We start from the raw sequence: 23,751 nt of genomic DNA, 5'->3' as shown, positions 1-23,751 counted from the left end.
TCGGGAAAGGTCAAGTTCTACCTATCTTCGAATTGACAGTATTTTTATTCGAACGATCAACCGATTCACGAAGGAAATAATTGCATCTCCGTGAATTTTAACACAGTTTCACGTGGCCAACAGTGGGTCATTTCTGGCCTGAACGAGCGCAATGCGTGATCGTCGTTGCTTAGAACTGCCTGGCTTCCCTTATTTTTCTTATTTTAAGGTTGCCAGTTTGCATAAGTTTCGCGTATACCGATGGAATTTATGGTTCCGTGGTATGCAGTTTCGGCACGATGCTACGATACGCTGTTAAACCGGCAACCATCGTCGACAAGTTCTTTCATAGTACTCTCGCAACAAGATATATCGCGTTCAAGATGGAATTTCCTTCCGAGAAAATTAAAAAGTCGGACTCTAAACGTTCTATGAAATATGTTTTTCATTACACGTTCCATCTACACCGCGTATGCGAATATCTTAAGAACAGAATAAGTTTTTAAGAATTGGATCAAACGATTCGAGCTTTCTTCGAGGAGTCAGAAAGGCTAATTTACCAGACGACGCGCAAGAAAATTTCGCAAGCTAATTCCTCTGACATTTCGAAAAACAGGTCAATTTTAAAGAAACTTTTACTATTCTAAAGAGTGTACGAATACTTTACATACGACAGATGACGAGTATACTCGTCAAACTCAGAGTATGTGTTAATCGCTAAACTGCAGTTTAGACAGCAGATTCTAACTACTTTTCACGCATGACGAGTATACTCGTCGTGACATAAAACACCGTCATCGCTTCACGACGAGTATATTCGTCATAACGCAAAATACTGCCACTTCTTTATGACGAGTATACTCGTCTCAACACAAAATACTGTCATCGCTTCACGACGAATATATTCGTCATAATGCAAAATACTGTTATCACTTCACGACGAATACATTCGTCATAACGCAAAGTAACACCACTTCTTTATGACGAGTATACTCGTCGTGACACAAAATACTGTCATCGCTTCACAACGAATATATTCGTCATAATACAAAATACTGTCATCACTTCACGACGAATACATTCGTCATAACGCAAAGTAACACCACTTCTTTATGACGAGTATACTCGTCGTGACACAAAATACTATCATCGCTTCACGACGAATATATTCGTCATAATACAAAATACTGTCATCACTTCACGACGAGTATATTCGTCATAACTCAAAGTACTGCCACTTCTTCATGACGAGTATACTCGTCAGAGACAGCTGGCCGTGTAGCTGTCCGAAGCTACAAGTTGCTGCGATAAACCGTTCAGAGGGAGAAGAAGAATCGATCTCGATTGAAAATTTTAATCAACTGAGAATATCGAGCAATGGAGAAGTCTAACGAGAATCCAGGAAATGCAATACGGCGAGGCGACAAAGGAATGAAGCTAGCCGACACCTGGTCAGAATGAAATGGAAGGTAGCGTTACGTGACTTGCAATAGGAAATAGCGGCCAAGAGGTCGTGCGTATTGGCCGATCACGAACGATAGGTGATCGCACGTGACACAGCACAGGTGCGCGCAACCTGTTGTGTGCGGAAAGGCTGATCGATTTATACGGCGTCAAATTAGTCGCGGTGAGGGGCCGCTGTAATTTCAGATTCTACGACGCGTACGGTATCCGTGCGCTTGGTAACAAGAGAAACCAGACTAAGTAACGATCGGACCTGAATATTTCATAGTTCGTATGAAATTGAGCGAGATACAACGAGCGACGAACGGAAGGATCACCTGGTAAAAGGAAACATCCCATTGGAATCGTTCGATCACGCCTAGCGAAAAAAGCAGCTGACGACCGGCTTCCTCGCGACAATATCAGCAGTCTCGTTTTCGTATTTGTCGGTCGCGAAAATTATGCGAGTTTCTGTGGCAAGGGCTGGGGCGCGACTGGCAGAACGAGTTTGAACGTGGCGGAGATCCTCGACGAGGGTGGAAACACGTGCCGGTGATGATGAAAGTGGTGTAAGTCGTCAGTGGGGAGAAAGTTTCTTAGAATATTTAGAGATAAAGTGATAGACAGCCAATTCGAGTGGTTCGAAGTTATAGAAATAGCGAATATTCTGATGCAGCAACCTGTTCTCGTCTTTTCTTTAAGTAAACTTTCAGTTTCGTTGAAAGATTTGTATCGTTCGTTCGTAATAATATCTATTGCGTTGGCAACTAAGTGATTGCGGATTTTGTCATTAGGTGGTAATGATAAGATCTGCAATCACTTAGTTGCCAAGCTAATAATATTAATAACTTGCAATCAGGATGACGTAAAGTACGTTACGACGTACACATAGTGTACGATATTTCAGAAAGAATACTTTCTACGTCTTTCATATTTATAATTTTTAATTTCTCCAATTGCACGACCGATAATACCGAAAATAGATATATTCGAACAGCTGTTAAAGGTAGAAAATGATAGAAAAAAAGAAAGGTTCTAATCTGGCAATCCCTTGGGATATTTGCGCGAAGTATGCGAGGAAGGGACCATGAATTTCCCGTGCGATGCGAGGAAATTGCATTCCCCTTGCTCTTTGCTGTTCGAACGTCGTAGACGAGAGGCTGTACGCGATGAACGACGACGAATTTTCTCTGATTTTTTTGCAGGAACGGCTTCTATTGAGCGTGTTGCCACGCCACGTAGCCATGGAGATGAAGGCAGACATCGCAGGGAAGCCGAAAGATACCATGTTTCACAAAATTTACATTCAAAGGCACGAGAACGTCAGGTGAGTACCGCTTCGAGTATCCAAACGCGAAGATATCAAAAAAAAAAAAAAAAAAATAAAAAGAGAAGAAGAAATATCTCAGAGATTTAGCGTCGTTATAAAGTTCAGGTTGATCGTGATTGACGATAGTTTTTGCACAGTTTGACTGACTTTCGGACATTTAAGTCGATGAAATTAGACTTGCACGTTTGGAGGTTTGAGATAGTTCGGTCAGAGGTTTGAGACTTTTTGTTTGAAGGTTTGAGAGCTTCTGTTTCAAGGTTTGAGAGCTTCTGTTTCGAGGTCTGAGAGCTTTTGTTTCCAGGTCTGAGAGCTTCTGTTTCAAGGTTTGAGAGCTTCTGTTTCAAGGTTTGAGAGCTTCTGTTTGAAGGTTTGAGAGCTTCTGTTTGAAGGTTTGAGAGCTTCTGTTTCAAGGTTTGAGAGTTTCTGTTTCGAGGTTTGAGAGCTTTTGTTTCGAGGTTTGAGAGCTTCTGTTTCGAGGTTTGAGAACTTCTGTTTCAAGGTCTGAGAGCTTTTATTTGAAGGTTTGAGAGCTTCTGTTTGAAGGTTTGAGAGCTTTTTCTCGGAGGTTTGAGACTTCTTGTCTGAAAGATTAAGATATTCCAAAAGAAATTTGATCAATTTTCCCGTAAGGTTGGTAACTGAAGTCTTCGTAAATAATACTACGTACAATTTACCGAGTTTAAATCCTTCTTTTCAAAGGAGCAAGTTTGTTTAAAGTACGATACTAACTAAATGTATTCCATTACAAATTCATCGAATTCAATTAGTTTTTCCAATGCAAGGGATTCTTTCTGTAAGAATTAACCATATTCTACCGCGACGTTCTTCTTCTTTAAAAGAAACCTATTTACAGACCTCATTCATATTCTACTGCATAATAAACAGACCACTGTATTCATTGCGTAATAATTTACCATAAAAATCCACCAAACAGCGTTTCCTATTCAAAAAGGGAAAACATGTCTGACCAAATCGATCACATTCTACTATACGGCGCTCAGCTCATTGCGCGTTTACCCATCGACTATTTAAAATAAGACTTGTACCAAGCTAGTTCCTTCATCCATAGAAAGGCGTCTGTCTCTGGAAACCAATTAAACTGCACTATATATTAGACCAATTGTATTAACATCTCAGACGTTTCAATCAAAAATTTAGCGAAACCTAATTCCTTTTGCCAAAGGAAGAAAAGCCTGTCTGCTTAAACCACTCTTCTTCTACTGTGTAGTATACAGACAATGCAGTATCTGCTCCTGAGTCATTGAAAATAGAAATCTACCGAAACCAATTCCTTGGAAACTCTTCGAAAGAAAGACAATTATCAGTCCAAATCAATCCTATTCTACCGTACAATCTATTATATGTTACACAATTAACTGCTTTACACAAAATCCCATGTAACGCAGTTAATTCGTTACTGTTGGATTGGCAACTAAGTGGTTGCGAATTTTGTCATTAGGTGGTACTGGCAAAATCCGCAACCACTTAGTTGCCAACCCAATATATATATATATAGCTATATTTATATATAAAAATTCGTGTAATACGACAAGCTACTGTATCAGATTGCTAATAAAATATGTGAAAATTAATAGACACGCGTATCTGACTGAATAATTCTGGCACGGTGTATTCAGTGAGGCGAAACAGCTGAGCATCCAACTCTATTATACACCAGGCTGACACACGCGTCTATTATACGTTACGGTAACGCGTATCTGCCACTCGAGGCTCGTTAAGTCGCACGACATCTACTACCCTTACGAATTCCAATTAACATGCTGATATAATAACGACTAGAATATAATACCGAAGAATATATAATATTGCATTTGTTCTATTTTCTAGCATTCTGTTCGCCGATATCTGCGGGTTTACTTCGTTGTCGGATCAGTGCACTGCCGAGGAAGTCGTCAGGCTGTTGAATAAACTGTTTGCCTGGTTAGTCTATTTTATATTTATTTTTAATATTTTTCTATTTTTCCTATGCTATGTATTTTTCTTTTTTATTAGAATTTCATTAATCAATAATTTACTAAAATTTTGTATCAAGGCTGCTCGTAATATTTTTTCGTTATTTCGTTAAACAATTATACGAGTTGTTGATTTTACGTTAGAACGTTTCGATCGAATCTTTGCTTCAGTTTTCTTTGGAAATTGAAAATTTATTCTAATTAATGGAGGAATCATTCGCATGGAAATTCTGTAATCTGTTTGTTACTGTTAGCTTCGACACGCTGGCGGCTGAGCACCATTGTCTTCGAATCAAACTACTCGGCGACTGCTATTACTGTGTCTCTGGACTTCCGGAACCGAGACCAGATCACGCTCGTTGTTGCGTGGAAATGGGTTTGGACATGATTAGCGCCATTACGTGAGTCTTTTGTCATATTAATTGCTATACGTGCATCCGATTTTTTTTATAGCTTTAATCACTGACCTATCACACGAGCCTCGTTGGTTCACCCTTTTCATCAACTTAACACGTTCATCGCTAATTTTCCCTCTGCAAAGCGCTAACCAAAATCACTTCTACTGACACTGTTAACGAATTAGCAACGAAAATCCTTTCTCTGTGGTGTTGGCAACTAAGTGAGTGCGGATTTTGTCAATACCACCTAATGCCAAAATCTGCAATCACTTAGTTGCCAAGCCAATTTCAAATTGCAATCAAACGACGTGGTTTCACAGCCGCGAATTGAATTCATGACGATCATTGACGATTTCAATAGCGTTTGCTTCTTTCCTCCTATCGACGAAGCTGCAACGATGAAATTATCGATAGTTAAAATACACAGACGTGATATTACGTCGAAGGGTTTTACGCTTTGAAGCATTTTTCCAATCGAAATAAAAAATAATTAAAATCCATAAAATTGCCATTGCACGATGATCATTCGGATTTTTAAGTCAGTGTCAGTGAGAAATAGTTCGCATGTAATTGTTGCGAATCTTTAATTTTTCATTTTTTCGTTTTTAATTTCCAATTTCTAATTCTCGATAGCCACTGGAAATCGAATTAATTGACAATTATCACCTTCTAAATTGTATCTCGTTATTTCCGGAGAAAATTCGTCGATGAAACTGTCGTTGACCAGAGTTTGAATATAGACACGCGACACTATGTTATTTCCCTTATGCTACGCTTCATGACGACTACAGTCAGTGCTATATTCTGTGTCGTTGATAGCATGGTATTTCTTAATTTTACTTTACCGACCGCTAGCGATTCAACAGCACACGCACGTCCGACCGGCAGCTCAGGCGCGGGTTCTCCCTGGCGCCGGCTCTGTTTCGGTTTAGACTCTCCAATACCATTCTTTTCGTCCATCGCGAACGGACAGTTTTTCAAATTGCTATAAAACCGTGGCAGCTTACGAAGCAACGCGATTGACGCGATTGAGCAAGGTACTTTAATACTAAATAACAAATTACTGCTCGAATAATGAGAAAGATTGTCGGCGATAAAAACCGATTAATCGGCTGTCGGTCGGTAAGCGCGGGCGATAAAAAACCGATTAATCGGCTATCGGTCGGTAAAGTGTTGAGAAAAATTGCCGATACAAATTAACAAGAAAATTATAAATAGATGGGAAAAATAGATGTTTGGGAAGATTGTTAATAAATCGTTGAGAGAATTTATCGTGCAACGAAATGCAATTAAACCTTCGGGAAAAGCTTGCGTCTCTTACGAAACGCACTACACGCTCGCTGTACATCCTTCGAAATATCTGTGCGCCGCGGTTGATTTTATAAGGAAAATAGATAGAATACGAGCTTCTTTCGAGAGCTTCGTTCTGAAAAGAATTTACGATTTGTTTCGTTATAAATCGTCATTATAGAATCCTCGAGAGTGACCACGTTCGTTTCTACGGCCACCACCATTCCGAATAACCTTTTATTCTCCAAGGAAATCATTCCTTTGACAAGACTGGATGTTTTTCAGTCTCATAACGAGAATCCGCGTCTCGACAGTCTACGGTCTACTTTGACTCGTTTGCTCTGTTTCCGGCTCTTAAAACGCTCTCTCTAACCTGCTTCTTCTGCCCCGCCATTTCTTCTATCATACGACGGAAACGCTATTAAACGATAATTCTGCGAAAATGCAAGCTACCCGTGTAATTTGAAACTACCTGTAGTCACGAGATTAAGAAATAGAAAGGAAAGCTCTGTTTAGTTTCAACGAGGATCTCTGATCGTACGTTCAACGTCCGAGGAATTTTTCAAACACCCTGTATGTCGTAATTTGCCATCGTGTCTTTGTCATCGTATCTATCATAATTATTACCATCATATCTACGCTTAATCCACTTGCAGGAAAAATGAAGTCCATAAGCGGAATTACAATCGCAGCTGAGAGAAAGAAACGAAATTAACTTTTCGCTTGCAACAAGCTTCCAACGGGATCTGACTTTCGAGAATTTTTTAAGCAGCCTACGTACCGCGATTTCTAACTGAAAATTAACTCGTTTCTCACTGTAAACACAATTCTATTCGCTGACTTTTTTTTTTACATTAAACCAACTTTCACCGACATGCTGGTCTAGACTGGGGGACTTTTGAAACACCTTGTACATAGTATAACTTCTCATTCATATTTTTACGTAAATAATTTCAAAGAAACAATCCATCCTCTGTAATTACAATCGTTTGTGACTCGCAGTAACAGACCGTAGTTCTCCATTCTAGAGAAGTCACAACTTTTTGAACACTCTATATATGTATTGGGTTGGCAACCAAGTGATTGCGGATTTTGTTATTAGGTGGTACTGGCAAAATCCGCAATCACTTAGTTGCCAACCCAATACTATAATTTCTCATTCCAACCATACTTAGAGAAACGAATTATCCTTTGTAACGATACTTCTTTTTTTTTTTTTTTTTTTTTTTTTTTTTTTTTTTTTAATTAGCAGTAAGAGATCGCGATATTTTATTTCGAAAGAACCAATGGAAATCCGATTATCGCGATGATATTCTCGATATACTTGACGATAAACTTTTCCAGTTTATATCGAGAGGTTGGTGCGGTGAACGTGAACATGAGAGTGGGGATACACACAGGCAGAGTTCATTGCGGGGTCCTTGGCTTGAGGAAGTGGCAGTTCGACGTCTGGAGCAACGACGTCACCCTGGCCAACTACATGGAAAGCGGCGGAATACCGGGGCAAGTTTCTCTCCTATTCTCTTTTTCCCTCAGTGACGAAATTTCCAAGCGACCATTGGGAAACCAATTTCCATTGGGGAAGAACGTTGTCTCACATCATCAACTTACTATTATTTTCCTATTGTACGCTTTGAATAATAAAAATACTCCGGTGACGTCCTGAGCGAAACATGTGATTTCCGCGTGGCAGTCAAAGTGTTAATGGACACCTGAGGTCTCTAGTATGATTTCAATATAATTAAAATCGACAATTCAATTGCTAATGATATTAATTAATAACGTGGCAATCGTATATGGGTTAACAAGGTAAAAATCCGTTCGAAGAAGCTGATAGACAGAAAGTTGTGATTTATTTTTCAAAAACCTCGATCGATGAACTGTACCGTGGTGTTGGAAATGACGAGCTGCGATTATTTCTGTACAGACGAGTGCACATCACGAAAGAAACACTGGACTGTCTTGATGGCGTTTACGAGGTGGAAGAGGGCCATGGGGGTGAGAGAAACGCGTATCTGAAGGAGCACGATATCAAAACCTACCTAATTGTCCCCGGAGACACGTATAAGGGTAACTTACCCTCGTCCGGGCTGAGGAAAGGTTTGCCAGCGAATGGCAACGTGTCGAAAGAGATGAGAGTGATGGGACACGGTTCGCAACACGGAAAACAGAACAAGTAACTGGTTCATTGTTTCTTTTCATTTTTCTTCTTCCCTTTGTGTTTTCTCCTTGTGAAAATAATTTTAGACCAACGCGCGTGGATTTTCCTAAACTTCGTACATTCCGAAATCGTAAGTTTCTTCGGAATACGAATTTTTAATAAGAAAGTTAACTCTTTTCTATTTTATCATATTAAATAAATATCATTATTTATTTATTTGTTATTTTTTAAATATCAAATAATATATTTCTACGGATCGTGTGAAATGATCGATCGTACGATATAATTTCCAGGGGTCGGGGTATCGAAAGAAAAATTTTCGAGACTTAAGTCGCGACGAATGTTTGATTTATGAATTTTCAGTTTTCCAATGTAAGAAGTTTCTCTTGTACGGACCTTTCTGTATCGGTTATTAATCCTGCGACAGATTAGGGTTTGGCGAGACGACCGAGGCGAAAAAGGACCCGGAGGACGAGGTGAACGAGTACCTGATGAGAGCAATCGACGCCAGGAGCATAGATCGATTAAGAGCGGAGTATTGTACGCCCTTTGTCCTAACCTTTCGCCTGCCCGACGTCGAAGGGAAGGTAAATGCAAATTCTTGTCCCCTTCCTGTTTATTTCAAAGATTCGTATTAATTTATAATTCCTGAAATAATTTATCTTTCCTCTAAAAGACTCTCGATAATTTACTGCCGTAAGATCGTGCAATAATTAATAATCGGCTAATAAATTACGCCATTTTGTATTCGTTTTTGGCTTCCTTTTATTCTTTCACTATTATTGTCATTATTTTTTAACACGTTCACACTAGCGCTGCTATTTTATTTCTGTGCTCGTATTCGTGTTTGTAACAAGTTTATAGCATCGAATGGTTATTTGTTTAAATAAATCCTACTTTTTTCAATTAATGTACGTTAAATTTCCATTATTTAAACGTTTTTCGCTGGTACGCACCGTCCGATGGAACGTTCGAGCGTGAGCCACCGGTGGTACACGCCGTCTAATGGAAGACTCGAGCGTGAGCCACCGGTGGCGCACGCCGCTCGTACGTGTTAAATCAAAGTGACCTAATCTACTGTTGTTTAAACGGAATAACATTCGAGGGTTTTGTTCGTAAGAAAACTGAGAAAGTGCTATGTATCCGCGAAGATTTCGAAGAAGAAGAAACTATTTATTCGTAAACCATTTGTTGCAGTATTCGCGCGAAAGGGACAGAATGCTCTCGGCATATTTCGTGTGCTCCGGCTTCGTCTACATGGTCGTCGTGATTGCCATAGCGATCACTCTACGAGGGTAACTCTGTCGTTCTGTTAATTAAACCGTCGATCAACTAGGCTTTGTCCAAATGTCGCTTTGCCTCATATCGAAAGCCAATAATTTTCAAAAGTTTGTAACGCGATCGGGATTTCGGTAAATTCCATTTTATTTCGATTCTACTGAAATTCAACAAGGACGAATACGTAAATCGAAACGTATTCCCGTACAAATTATATTTCCAAATTTTTCGGTTCCATGTCGCTGCTACGTGTTGAACAGCCACTGCTAGAAGATCGAACATGGTTTCTGTTGATATAGTTCGTCAGGAATAGGATAATAGCAGTTAGAAAAATATATAACAGCTAGAAATGAGAAAGGTTGTGTAGAAGGACCGATATTGGTTTCAGTTACGATTCTACCATCTGTTATAGTATCGGTCCTGTATCCGCGTATTTCGAAGTGCTTCTATATCGACAGAAACGGTTCTATTGACCGAGCAAAAGTGAAGCCTCCAGAGGCTTTCATAACGGTTACGAAATTGAATCATTTTTCAGGAGCGGATACTTTTACACTTGTGTGACAGTGAGCACGTTGATTATCGCCACGATCAATGGGATACTACTGGCAGAGAAGAACGAGGTGAGACTTTCGCTCAGACTATCGTCCTTCTCCGCTATCTGCGAGGAAAAGAATTCTTCAAACGAATTTGAGGAATCGCGTTGCAACGTGCATCGCGAGCAAATCGATCGCGTTCGCTCTTTGGAATCTTGCCACTTCCTCTTGACCTTGAATTCGTGGCGTGATTCCAGGTCACAATGCCGAGATCGTTAATCGTGTCTCGTACATACGTCGCCGGCGATTACATAATTCGCGGTATTTGTCCCGTACACGCGACGAAAAATTTCGACGAAAGAAGGAAAATCATTGAGAAAATTTCTATGGAATTTCACTGGCACGGTACTCTCGAAATATTACGCGTTCCACGATTACTTCCAGGCATTGGATTGGCAACTAAGTGATCGCGGATTTTGTCATTAACGCCTAATAACAAAATCCGCAATCACTTAGTTTCCAGCTCAATAGAATGAAAAATATGACAAAAACGAACGATAGGTTGCACTATTAGGTTTCCTACAAATTTTCAGTGACAGTATTTTCCAAATTTCGTTGGAGAATTTTTATCAAAAAAAAAAAAAAATACTACAAATTAAAGAATATTAGAGTTTTGTAACCAAACGAGAACGATTTATTTCGACGATAATACACCGTTTCAGAAATTTTCCAGCCAATCTATTCAAAAGAGAATAAGACTATAACTGAAGACTCGAAGAGATGAAATCTTTCAACTACGTAGACGATGTACGTTGAAATTCTGTTTCTTTAGAGAGTGCCACGGTGTCTGCGAGATTTTGCGGTGCACGTGTTCGAGAATCGTGGAGTCGCTCAGGTGTTAGCTACGTGTGTCGTGTTTCTCACTTTCGCCACAGCTTTATCACCGTTGGTAAGCTCACGTTATTACAGTACTACACACTATAAGTTCTAACATTATGCTAGTGCTCCAAGATAATACAGATCGCTGTACTACAGACATTTGTTGACGTATGTTTATTACTCGCAAGCAGTTTCTTAGTAACGAAAACACAGATAAATATGTTCACATTATCTCTTCTTTAGGTTCTTCCACCTAAACCAAGAGAAAGGTTTTAAATATCGATGAATGATAGCCGTCTATTGAGATGCGTATAATTCTATGTGCTACACTAGATTAGCTGCGTGGTAGTGATACATGTGTGTGCATATGAGTGTGTGCAAGTATGTGTGTGCGCGTCTCGAAAACAAAGGAACGTAAATTGTTCAGCCAGTTAACAGTCTGGTATGGAAGAAGATGAGACAAAGGAAGTGCTGAGATGCGTGTGTCGCGCAAACTCGAGGATTACATGATAAAAACAAGGTTAAGCCGAAGCACAACTATTAACTTTCTTTTTTTATTAAACTCTATTTTTGCGCTTAATAGTCGCAATCGAGTGTACACTGACGCGTATGTAAAAATCAAGTACGCGACTGGTCTAAGGATAGAAACCGGTAAACATATGTCGACAATTCTAAGGATACAGAATAAATGAAGTTTTACCGACGATACTGTGTCTGAGGAAAGCTAGGGGTGGCTGTGTCTCAGGACACGGCACCGTCGGATTTCTTGATGACAATTTTGGTTAGGAAAGCGAGGGCAGTAGACACCGCTTCCGATTGGATAATAAGAAGGTTGCTGGACCTGGAAGGGTTTTAGCCGCCCTCCAGAGAAACTTGCTAACGGAAGATACCGAACGCGAGGAAAACCAACTTTCCCGTGTCAGCCCGTAGCAAACAATAAATGTAAAGGTGCACTTAAAACGAAAGATACTCGTTTGGTCGTTGAAGGACCGTAACTATGAAAATGCCAAGACCCATGGTGGGTCCTTAAGACCATTGAGGGTACTCGCCAAGGATGCGTAGACATCTGGCTACCATGTTGCCCTCGGTGTGCGCCCTGGTCTCTGATGTAGATCGATGTTACACGTGCTAGCGTATCGATGAATATCCTTGAAATCGTTTATCGAATAAATATATAACTATTTTAAGATGAATTCTAAGCAGGAACTTAGTGTTCCTATAGCATTATTTCGGCAATCGAGATGCAAAATTATCAACACCATCTAATAATTTTCTTACGATATAGCTTGAGCAAGTAGCCTATTTGTTAACAGACTGTGAATATCGAACGCTATATTGCTGAATGTCGTTCGTTGTTTAGCTTCGTCTGTATTGCCTATCACGTAGTGACATGGACGTACAGTGTAGGAAAAATCTACTGTAATATCAACGATTGCAGGCATTCCAGCAGCTCGGTATAGTATTGTCTGAAAGCTGGTGTAATTCCTCAAAATCCGACAGAATCTCGCGCACCGTATTATTAGGAGAAAATTCATGAGAGTGGCTATCGATCATCATTTAATACTAGGTATATATAATGAAATAGATAGCTATAGCCATCATCCATCATCGACGAATCTATAAATCCATTGATCTGGCAGAGAATATGAACGACATTGGCCTACAATCTCATTAGAATTCCATTTTTCCTCCACCACTTGTCAGATAGAAAACTATTAAAACACGTATAGAGTATTAATGAAACTAAGTATTATGAAACTAAGAGAACTCTGCAAGTTTCTTTTCTATTTTACAGGTAGAACTTTTATACAAACTACTGATAAAACTGTAATACTATTGCCGTGCCTACAGGAATTAAAATTTTTAGATGATTAGCAACATATCATGGATCTAAAATAAATTTTAATATTACATTTATTTGGCCAATCGGTTTTATTTTAATATTCACAATTGGAGGATTAACAGGAGTAATACTATCTAATTCATCGGTTGATATTATCTTACATGATACATACTATGTTTCATTATGTTTTATCTATAGGAGCAATTTTTGCAATTATTAGAAGATTAATTCGTTGATATCCATTAGTTACTGGATTAATATTAAATAAAAAATGATTAAAAATTCAATTTAATTCAATAATAGCTATACCTCGACGATATTCAGATTATCCTGATTTAATTTCTTCCGTTGGAGCTATAATTTCTATAAATAGAATACTATTCTTAATTTTGATTATTTTTGAAAGATTAATCGCTTAGTTGCCAACCCGATAGAAGCTATTTGCACAAAGTTGTGTCACGTACAATTCGTCAGCGAACGAACCGAGAAATGAAAGTTCTATCGAAACGTACATTTCGTCGAGGTGATATTAGAAAACACTTAGAACATTACGGTTAGATTCGTAAGTATATATAGTACGAATATGTAAAGACGCGATGATACCAAACTTGATGAAACCAAGGTCAAGCGTAGCGGAAACCATACGTCGTTCCTCGACTCCTGCACGCCAAATAATTCAGCAAACACGGTAAGAGGCTGATTTAAAAATAGCTGGAGATATATTTGGAGCTTGTTCGAGATAGACCTTTTATGGCAACAGTTTTAAATTTGGAACGTGGGTGGCAAAAATTGCCAAGCAGCTAAATATAAAAATACATGTTAGTGGACGAGCGCAGGGAAACGTTGGAAAAGCCAGTTTCTAATCGAAAGGACAATTAAAAGTACACAACATAGGACAATCGATGGATGATTTTGCATTTTACATGGTTCGGTTTCATTTTCACCGATCGTTCGATCGAGAAAGAGGAACTTTTTAGGAGGAAAAAATTGGAAACGCGATGGAAACCGATTGATTTGTTTTTCGATTGCAGGTAACGCTGGAAGATGGTCACGTGTGTGGGAACGTGACGTCTTCATTGACCGAGTGGCCAGATAATTCAAGCGTAACGTTCCAGAGTATCGACACGCCCGTCGATGTTTGCTATTACACTGTCTTTGCTGACGTAAGTAACTGTGATCGATTCGATGTGCCCAGCCGCGAAGCTCCACCTTGAATTAACTCGGGATTAACCGGAAACGCGATGGCTGCTACTTGTGTGCAACTCAGACCGCGTTCCCAAGCTACGTCAAAATCGTTTCCATGCACATGCACGCGATTCGATGACTCTGTGCTTTAATCTAACTTCACTTTACACGAGTTTACACTAATGAAGTTTGTATGGATCTTCAAAGATAATTGCACGAGTCTAAATCAAGCTTGCTCTGACCTAATCCTAGTGAAACTGTACCATCAATCGAAGGCGAAATGAGCTATTTATTATTATTATTGAGCTGATTGATGCAAGCTGATTAATTCGAGCGGGACAACACTTTTAAATCGAAGACAAAATGAGTCGAGCCTAGGATTAGTTAAACTTAACTTTGTTTGAGATCTTCAGCTCAGCCATACCGATTCAAACCTAGTTAAATTAAGCCGAATTATGTGAAACCTAGCTATACAAATCGGGTCAAACTGAGCCGAACGTAGTCAATTCGAATCAAACTGAGTCAAACCTAGCTAATTCGAATCAAACTGAGTCAAACCCAGCTGAAGTCGAGCCAAGGTGAACCAAACTTAGGCAAGTTGAGTCAAACTGAGTCAAACCCAGTTAAAGTCGAGCCAAACTGAATCAAACGCAGCTAAAGTCGAGCCAAATTGAGTCAAACGCAGCTAAAGTCGAGCCAAACTGAGTCAAACGCAGCTAAACTCGAGCCAAACTGAGTGAAACCCAGCTAAAGTCGAGCCAAACTGAGTGAAACCCAGCTAAAGTCGAGCCAAACTGAGCCAAACCCAGCTAAAGTCGAGCCAAAGTGACTCAAACCTAGACAAGTTGAGCCAAACGCAGTCAAACCTAGCTAATTCCAAACCAAAGCGAGTCAAAGCTAGCTAAATCAAGTAAATGAGTCAAACCTAGCGAAGAGAAGTCGAAACGAGTCAAATCTGATTGAGCCAGGTTGTAATTTAAAACGCCTATTATTGCTATTCCTGTATCTGTGGCCCTATTATCCCTAGATTTCTGCATCTATACGTAATAACACATTAATTTCGTATGATATATGTTACAGCTTTTCCCGGTACTAGTGATGCTAGTTATGATAACCTGCGCTGTCTATCAGATTTTAACATCGGTGTTCAAAGTAGCTATACTAAGCCTAGTAGTCGCTTGCTATTTATCCATCAGCATCTACGAAGCCATACACGAAAGAGATGTAGAATTGACTGGAAGATGGTTAGCAGGTGTTCTGGTGATTTTCTTTATGACGTGTCTCATTGCTCATTCCCAACACACAGAAGCTACTTACAGGTAATACCTTTCACTCGCAATAAAATTAATACTCAGCCCCCTAACCCCATTAACAAGTAACGGTTTCATCGTAATCTTACGAATACGATCATTTCTCTAAATTTGGGTGAATTTTTTGGAAAGCTTACAAATTGAAATAAAATGCCAACATTCCTGCCAATCGCTATTTCTTCGAATTGGGAAAAATGACGAATGAAAAATATTGGTAAATGCAGGTTGGACTTCTTATGGAAGTTGCAAGCAACCGAGGAAAAAGAAGAAATGGAGCACCTGAAAGCCTACAACCAAAAGCTGCTGGCCAACATACTTCCGGAACACGTGGCTGCCCACTTCTTATCTACGGTTAATTCAGACGTAAGAACGTTAACAATCTATAATATTTATACAAAAGAAATCGTATAAATTTTATCGGGCGATAATTAGGATTCGCGAAGACCAACGGAATCTATGACTTCCTCTATCGTAATTATAGTAAACTATGGAACTAATATCTCTGCTACTGAAGGTATCTCGTATCTGCCACTTAATAGAAACTAGAAAAACAAGCGTTGAAAATCTCAACTCTGATAGTTAAACGAACTGTATTCAATTTCATAGTGGGAAATTGGGTGTCCCCATATTTTTAATTGGATCGCGACTCTTCTCTGCCCGTCAGCTTATCAACATTCTTCCATGTAATTAACGATTGCAGGAATTGTACCACGAGCAGTGCGACTTCGTTTGCATAATGTTCGCCTCGATACCTAACTTTTCCGAGTTTTACGTGGAGCTCGAGGCGAATAACGAGGGCGTCGAGTGTCTCAGGCTGTTGAACGAGATCATCGCCGATTTCGACGAGCTTCTAGCTGAAGAGCCGTACAAATACATCGAGAAGATCAAGAGCACTGGTGCCACGTACATGGCTGCATCCGGTGAGAATCTACACCACCAGCTATCCCTTTCTTTTTTTTTTTTTTTTTTTTGTACACCTCTCCTCTACCCGATTACACTATTCAACGAGGCACTGATTAAAATTCGCAACGTCGTATCTCCTGTGTTTCTCTTCCTTTCTCCTATTGCTACATATTTTTTAATGCCAACAGAGGACCAGCTTTATCTTTTTCATGGAACAAATTACGTATTTTCCGTGTCACGGGCTACCAGTCTGTTCTATACTGTTTTTTTTTTCTTTTATTTTTTTGCTTATATTTTCGAATCTCTTCGGCAAATCTTTCGCGACCTAGTTTCTTGTATTGTTTGTTTCGTTTTTCGAAAATTCTGAATTCTTCGTGATGAAACATTGGGAAACATTTTGCAAGTTTTTTTTTTACAGAAGATTTGGGTATTTTTTAAAGAGATCACATTTTCTCATTGCCGAATATTCAGTGATTCAAAGTATATGTTACGTTACTGGTAATGTACTGCGTTAAATCTGTGCAAGCGTCTCGTTGTAAATCTTTTTATCGGAAGAATTCGAGCATTTTCCTGGCAATTTATTTTAAGAGAAAAGAGAGGCCCGGCAATTTTTAATCTTCTAAGAGAATTTTCCTTTGTACTCTTTCGGTAGGATTAACGAAGAACACCTGCGACATGAAAGATTACAAACACGTAACCGCGATGGCAGACTACGCGCTCAGGATACGCGAACAGCTGGCGTCTGTTAACGAACACAGCTTTAACAACTTCCGGTTGCGTGTGGGCATCAATATTGGACCGGTAACGTCGATCAATTTCGCACTAGCTGTACGACACTCATCGAAACATCTACTTTCGTCCAGAACTAAACACTCAGCAAAATTCTATAAACTTCAACAGAACATGAGTATTAGACAAACTCCCTGAAATTCCTCTACTCCGAAATAAACTTCAAATCTCCTACATTCTAAAAATTGGCTAACCTCGACGAACCAATTTTTGAAACTGTCCTGGTGAACAATAAAACGTGGTAAATATTGGGTTGGCAACTAAGTGATTGCGGATTTTTTCGGTTCCACCTAATGATAAAATCCGCAATTACTTAGTTGCCAATCCAATATATCCAAACCAAAAATCGAATATTGCAAAAAAAAAAAAAAAATGAAACCCCATTAAACAAATGTTCGAACCTATTCTGATATACGGTGACCCGGATTCCAAAATTAAATTTCCACAAAAGAAAAGCCCCAGTAAACAAACGTTTCCTCCTTTCCTCATATACGATAAAATTTAAAAAAAAAATGAAACCCCATTAAGCAAATGTTAGAACCTATTCTCATATACGGTGAACCATAGAACGAAAAATTTCTCCAGATTCCAAAATTAAATTTCCACAAAAGAAAATTCCCAGTAAACAAACTTTTCCTCCTTTCCTCATATACGAAAGAACTTAAAAAAAGAACAAAAATAAAACCCCATTAAACAAATGTTAGAACCTATTCTCATATACGGTGAACCATAGAACGAAAAATTTCTCCGGATTCCAAAATTAAATTTCCACAAAAGAAAAGCCCCAGTAAACAAATTTTTCCTCCTTTCCTCATATACGATAAAATTAAAAAAAAAATGAAACCCCATTAAGCAAATGTTAGAACCTATTCTCATATACAGTGAACCATAGAACGAAAAATTTCTCCGGATTCCAAAATTAAATTTCCACAAAAGAAAAGCCCCAGTAAACAAATTTTTCCTCCTTTCCTCATATACGATAAAATTTAAAAAAAAAAAAAAAAGAAAGAAAAAAAACATTTGAAAAACGGGTACGGAGTAAAAATCAAATTTGTCCGGGAAGAAATCCCAGTGGATGATATATTTTTTTCGAACTTGTTCCAATGTAGGTCGTCGCCGGGGTGATAGGCGCCCGAAAGCCGCAGTACGATATTTGGGGTAACGCGGTAAATGTGGCCTCGAGGATGGAGTCTACAGGCGTGTTGGATGGGATTCAGGTCACCCAGGAAGTTCGCGACATCCTAATCGCCAAAGGATATCCGCTCACCTGTCGTGGTACCATTCAGGTGAAAGGCAAGGGTAGCATGGTCACTTATTTCCTGGATGGTCCTCGTGAGCCAACCAAGGCCAGCAATATCTACAGCAATAGCAACGAGGAGAAAATCAGCTCTGTGACGAATGGTAATTTCGATGGACCTGTCTCGCCTACCGTCGACGTCTGAACCATCTTTTTATCTCGTACGGTCCATAGGGACCGAGAGAGAATTTCTGCAACGAGAACAACATTTTTCTGTAGGGGAAAAAATATTCCTATTTTCCGGATGTGCGAAGAATTTTCGAACGGCGACAAATGACGGTAAATGAGAAAAGGATAAGCTGTCTTTTGGGTGACGTAATCAGCTTCTGGATTCAGCTTTGTAATATCTTTGCTGAAGCAAAAGAGAGAAAAAAAAAAGAAAAAATTTGAGAAAAGAAAGAAATCCAAAAGCAAATAAAGAAAATGCAAAATTACGCGGAGGAAATCAAACGAACTCTCAGAGGGAATTCAAAGAAATCAAAATTCAAAGGAATTTAGCTTTTTAACGAAAACACGATCGAACGATAGTTGTGGCAACGTTGCAATGAGAAATCATGTTTATAGACACGAGACAGACAGACGATAATAATCGTTTCCTATATCGCTCCGTGTTCTTTCTCCGATCGATAGAAGCAAGGCAAATTCATTGGAAATATAAATAATATCGTGTCTGAAGTGGAAGACGAGAGAAGAGATCAAGATCCTATGCATAGTATTTTTCCAAACAGTCGAATCATCTGTACACTACTTAACCGTTAGAAGATTCAGAGAGGAGAAGTTGGAATGCAGTTTGGAAACTTGGATTCGGAAAAAAATGTATCTTTTTGTCGTTAATATTGGGCTGGCAACTAAGTGGTTGCGGATTTTGCCATTAGGGGGCATTGGCATAATCCGCAATCACTTAGTTGCCAACCCAATAGAAACACGCAAGTGTTTTTCAAGGACATCGATATTCCTCGCAAAGTCTTGAACTTCTTTTTCTTTAACACTCTGTATATACCGCGTTATCGTTATTTTCATGGTATTTAGAGATATGGTATTTAGAGGTTGGCAATTCTGATGTTAAATTATTTCGCTGTCCGTTTGCCTGTCCTACGATCCACCGACTACCGTCCCCAATGACGACGAGAATCGATTTCTAAGATTCGTCGAGTAGTTGCGAGTGGAACACGCAGGCGAGAAATCGTGTAAGCTCAAACTAACTTCCACTATGTATCTCACCAATACATCGCGCTATATACAATAGCATCGTTATAGCGCGTGTCGTACTTAAGCCGTATCTCGCTATTCTCTCTGATTAGCTGCTTCGATTGCATTCTAATCCGGGGAATATGATCCTTCTAAGTTGTCAGCCATATCAATTTACAGGCTCTGGGATCAAGTAACTAATTCAGTGGTCAAATATCGTAATGGAGATGTATATCTGCAGAATGGAATCGCTCGAGTACTGAGAATCGTGCACGATTCGACGAATTGCTTTTCTAAGAGGATTGTAATTTAGAAAATTGCTTCTCCAAAGGGAAGACAGACGTTATGAAAGTATAATTTGACAAATTTCTCTTCTTTTTTGTCTTGTTTTTTTTATTTAAGATACGTGGTCGCATTAGTGGATAAGATCCGTAGAAATTTATTTAGAGAGCTATAATTCTGCTTGCGTTCGATTTAAATAAATTTTCAAGTAACTTTTCAACTTCCCACTTTTCTAATTTTCAAACGATCCCACAATCGATTGTCCTGGTTTTCGAATAGCCCGCGTTCCAGCTTTCCACTCCGACGTACCAAGAAAAATATAATCTTCGATATGGTTGGACGCGGTGTCAGTTGCCAGAAAATCACGTCGATCTATTCGAGCGATATTTGACCAAGTAAAAGAACGCGATCGCACATTCGAAGCTGGTAATTTGATATCTGGCTGTCAGCTCGTTACGCCCATTCTTCTAGTCAATACACGAAAGATTAATAGGAGACGCTCGATACAACGAAACCGTGGCTGGGTTCTTCGTACTGAAATTTCGTTGGAAAAAAAAACAGAACGAGATGGGACCACGGCAAGTCTCTACGAACGAGTTCACGGCGAAGACGAACGAAAGAAAGAAAGAAAAAAGAGAAAGAAATCTACTCGAAGAAAAGAGAAAAAAAGACTCACTATTTTTACATTTCTCTTTTTTTAACTCTAATTCATCGACAAAATTAATCGTCGATTAATGAGTTTTTTAATCACGTGTAAAGATCATCTTCTATATATATACCTATACATATATATACATAGAATATATATTTAAAAATATATATATATATATATATATATATATATTCTGAAAATATTTTAGATAAGAGAATACACGCGTTTCTGCACAGTGTAATTTGGTCTGATAGTAGATAGTGTTTATCGACTAAACAATGCCGCGTATGGTTGCACTAACGATACCTTCTAAGCAACCGCAACTGTGTTCTATAAGTCAATAACGTGTTACTACAGAATTCTTTTGTAATTTTCTGTTCATTCGGTGAGAAATGTAGTAATACGATTTTTTATCCTTCTCGATAAAATGGCAAATATTTTATTGAAAATATTTCCAATACAGAACGTAGTACTACGTTTATCGAGACTTTACGTTTATTGAAAGATTTGTGGCTGTCGCAGAGCGGATTCTCACACTTAGCACAGTTCCACGTAATACTGTTCGAAGCTTTCGGGTGGAAACTCAAAAGGAACCTGTTTCCAACGTTTCGCCAGCATTGCGGCTGACAGCGACGAGCCAGGACACGAACACGATTCACTGCGTTTTTAAACTGCGAAGCAGCTGGTAAAAGAAATTTCTTTTCGACTCGGTTTCTACCAGAGAGCCTCGAACCGTGTCGTGTTCGTACTCCTGCGAGTGTTAAGCGTGATCAAGATTTAACATTTCAAATTTTGTAATAATTCCAAATTTCTTAATTTTCGACTTTTATCATTTTTCAATTTTTTAACTCAACTTCTCCAATTTCTTCGAGCTACCGAGTCTTCTAATTTTTAAATCTCCAAAGTCTCAAATTTCCTTACTAATTTTATTGCTCTCCGCATTTCTATACTCGCTAAAAAAAAAAAAAAAAAAAAAACGTATTACTACGTTCGTAAATATTTAGCTACGTATTTTCATTTCAGTCAGGAAACCGTTAAATAATCTACAGACGTGAAATTTCCTAAGCGATCTAAATGCCTAAACTATTCTTTATTTTGTATCACCGTACGATACTTTGAAGAGGCAACGTCCGGCGTCGTGTATGCGAGGCGAGTGAAAAGTCGCGTCACGCTGTGCAATTTAAATGAAAAAAATTCCCAACGAAGATTATATTATAATTATGAATAAGCGACGCAAGATCGATGTTCTGACATAGTCAATAAAGTAATGGAAAATCGGAGCCTGGTGCGCTGATTCAATTACGTGTATCAGCAAATTTAGCGATTTTAGTCACTAGAATCTAGTGACATTTTCCTATCTATCGATAAATTGCGCGTTTCTATGCGTTTCTAGGAAATCGAAAGATGCAAACGTTTCTCACGTTTCATGCGTTCGATGTACATAATGTACAAAAATTACGTATCCAAAAGCTATGAAACAAAGCGCTTTCTCAATTTTTTTCATAGAATTGTGAAACTTCTGGATATTCGCAGTTTATCTGCCAACGATATTCAAACGTCTGATTTAGTCGTTCGTAATTTAATATTTTCTCCTTCTTTTTATCAAAATTTCTTCCCTTCTTTTACAAATCTCGCTATTCTTAGAACGCTTCAATTCCTATAAATATGTGACTTAACGATACGATAAATTCAAATTTCGTTTGACGAAAGATATTTCGTACGCGGTGAATCGATGATAATGTTTAAAGATATTACGACACCAGGCTCTATACAAAGAGAAACTTAGAAGCGAATTAATCGTCGTGCGTAGTGTCTGTCGTGATCGTGATGGATGTGAAACTTTCCAAAGAGTCTAATTAGTCGTCAATTGAAGTTGATCTTGAGCTGATAGAGCGAGCCTATAATTCAATGTTTCCTCTTGGCAAGAGAAATTGTATTTTGATGTTGCTGGCGGGTCCAGCCGTTGATAAATGTTAATCGACGTTACGATCGAACCAACCGCGGGCCATCGTTCGATAGATCGAATTAAGATCGACTTGCAGATGCTTCGACGAAAAACTATCCAAATATTTTTTCAATAGCTTTTCTACCCCTTCGACTTCATTTCTGCCGATTAAAAATATTAAAATTGTACACGAACGTATCGTTTCTCCATTCTTATTAAAATTATCGCAACATCAAAATATTGAAACGTTAAAATAGAAAATTTCTTTCGTCGAGGCATTAAAGCACGAACTGTTATCGTTCTTTTGTTAAGATTTCTTCGATCGAGAAAGAGATCTATCGAAGCACCTGTAACTTAATATTACAAAAAAATAAGCTAAAATCTGTCATATCAAGTCTAAGTGTGCAAAAGCCCAACGATGTGTTAGCTTTCTAGCGATAAACTGTATCAAACGAGTTCTCGCTGTTATGGCTGTATGTTATGGTGTTGTAGAGATCCTTCGTCGAGGCGTTCGTTAAAAAAAAGAAGAAAATTCTGGAAGAACGAAAGTCTCCGTAGAGATTGAAGAAACGAAAATTGAATAAAATCTGACTCTCCGACGAAAGATTATTTTTCGAACCTCTCTGCGATACTCGTCTTAGAATGAGAATGGAAACTAGTCAATTTGAGATGAAGATGAAGATGCGTCAGGCTTTCGCCAGATTCGAGGATAATCGTTACTCTTCCTCCGTCTTTCGTGTAATTTCTCGATGGCCTAATCGCAGCAACCTGGAGTCCATACTGAACGTGTATCATAGTTATTAATCGTGGCATGTGATTTGCCAGGAATAACGTGAAATAAATTTTTATTAAAAAAAAAAAAAAAAAAAAAAACCAGCTACAATGGATTATTTTATACCTTTCTACGAAAATTCACACCCACCAAATCCCCGACAAGTTCACTCCTGTAATGATTAATTACCTAAAGATTTTTAAAACAGTACGAGTTTACGGTTGTACGAATTATTTTAGGAAAAAGATAGTTAAAAATCTGAGTATAATGCAGATGTACGTACAACAGATACTCACTGGAAAAATCAACGAGACTAATAAT

General features: G+C 38.7%; 1 protein-coding gene across 6 annotated transcripts in view; it reads left to right on the top strand.

Annotated features, from left to right (window-relative positions):
- Nucleotides 1-23,534, top strand: part of LOC126874601 (adenylate cyclase type 6) — a 97,299-nt gene extending 73,765 nt beyond the window's left edge. For 5 of the 6 annotated variants that reach the window (XM_050636837.1, XM_050636835.1, XM_050636838.1 and 2 more), the window contains 15 exons: nt 2,628-2,749; nt 4,601-4,693; nt 4,980-5,126; nt 7,758-7,916; nt 8,341-8,589; nt 9,002-9,161; nt 9,772-9,869; nt 10,388-10,472; nt 11,218-11,334; nt 14,139-14,270; nt 15,373-15,611; nt 15,827-15,965; nt 16,303-16,522; nt 17,158-17,306; nt 18,404-23,534. In XM_050636837.1, coding sequence (XP_050492794.1) covers nt 2,628-2,749; nt 4,601-4,693; nt 4,980-5,126; nt 7,758-7,916; nt 8,341-8,589; nt 9,002-9,161; nt 9,772-9,869; nt 10,388-10,472; nt 11,218-11,334; nt 14,139-14,270; nt 15,373-15,611; nt 15,827-15,965; nt 16,303-16,522; nt 17,158-17,306; nt 18,404-18,736 — 2,442 coding nt within the window. In that variant the 3' untranslated portion in view covers nt 18,737-23,534. The remainder of the gene's footprint in view (nt 1-2,627; nt 2,750-4,600; nt 4,694-4,979; nt 5,127-7,757; nt 7,917-8,340; nt 8,590-9,001; nt 9,162-9,771; nt 9,870-10,387; nt 10,473-11,217; nt 11,335-14,138; nt 14,271-15,372; nt 15,612-15,826; nt 15,966-16,302; nt 16,523-17,157; nt 17,307-18,403) is intronic. The other variant, XM_050636841.1, reaches the window with a different exon arrangement.
- The last annotated feature ends 217 nt before the right edge of the window (nt 23,535-23,751 follow it).

The sequence above is a fragment of the Bombus huntii genome, chromosome 16 (assembly GCF_024542735.1).
Source record: "Bombus huntii isolate Logan2020A chromosome 16, iyBomHunt1.1, whole genome shotgun sequence".
In the NCBI taxonomy this organism is placed as follows: Eukaryota; Metazoa; Arthropoda; class Insecta; order Hymenoptera; family Apidae; genus Bombus; species Bombus huntii.
The sequence above is the reverse complement of the archived record's forward strand: the minus strand, read 5'-3'. Positions and strand labels throughout refer to the sequence as shown.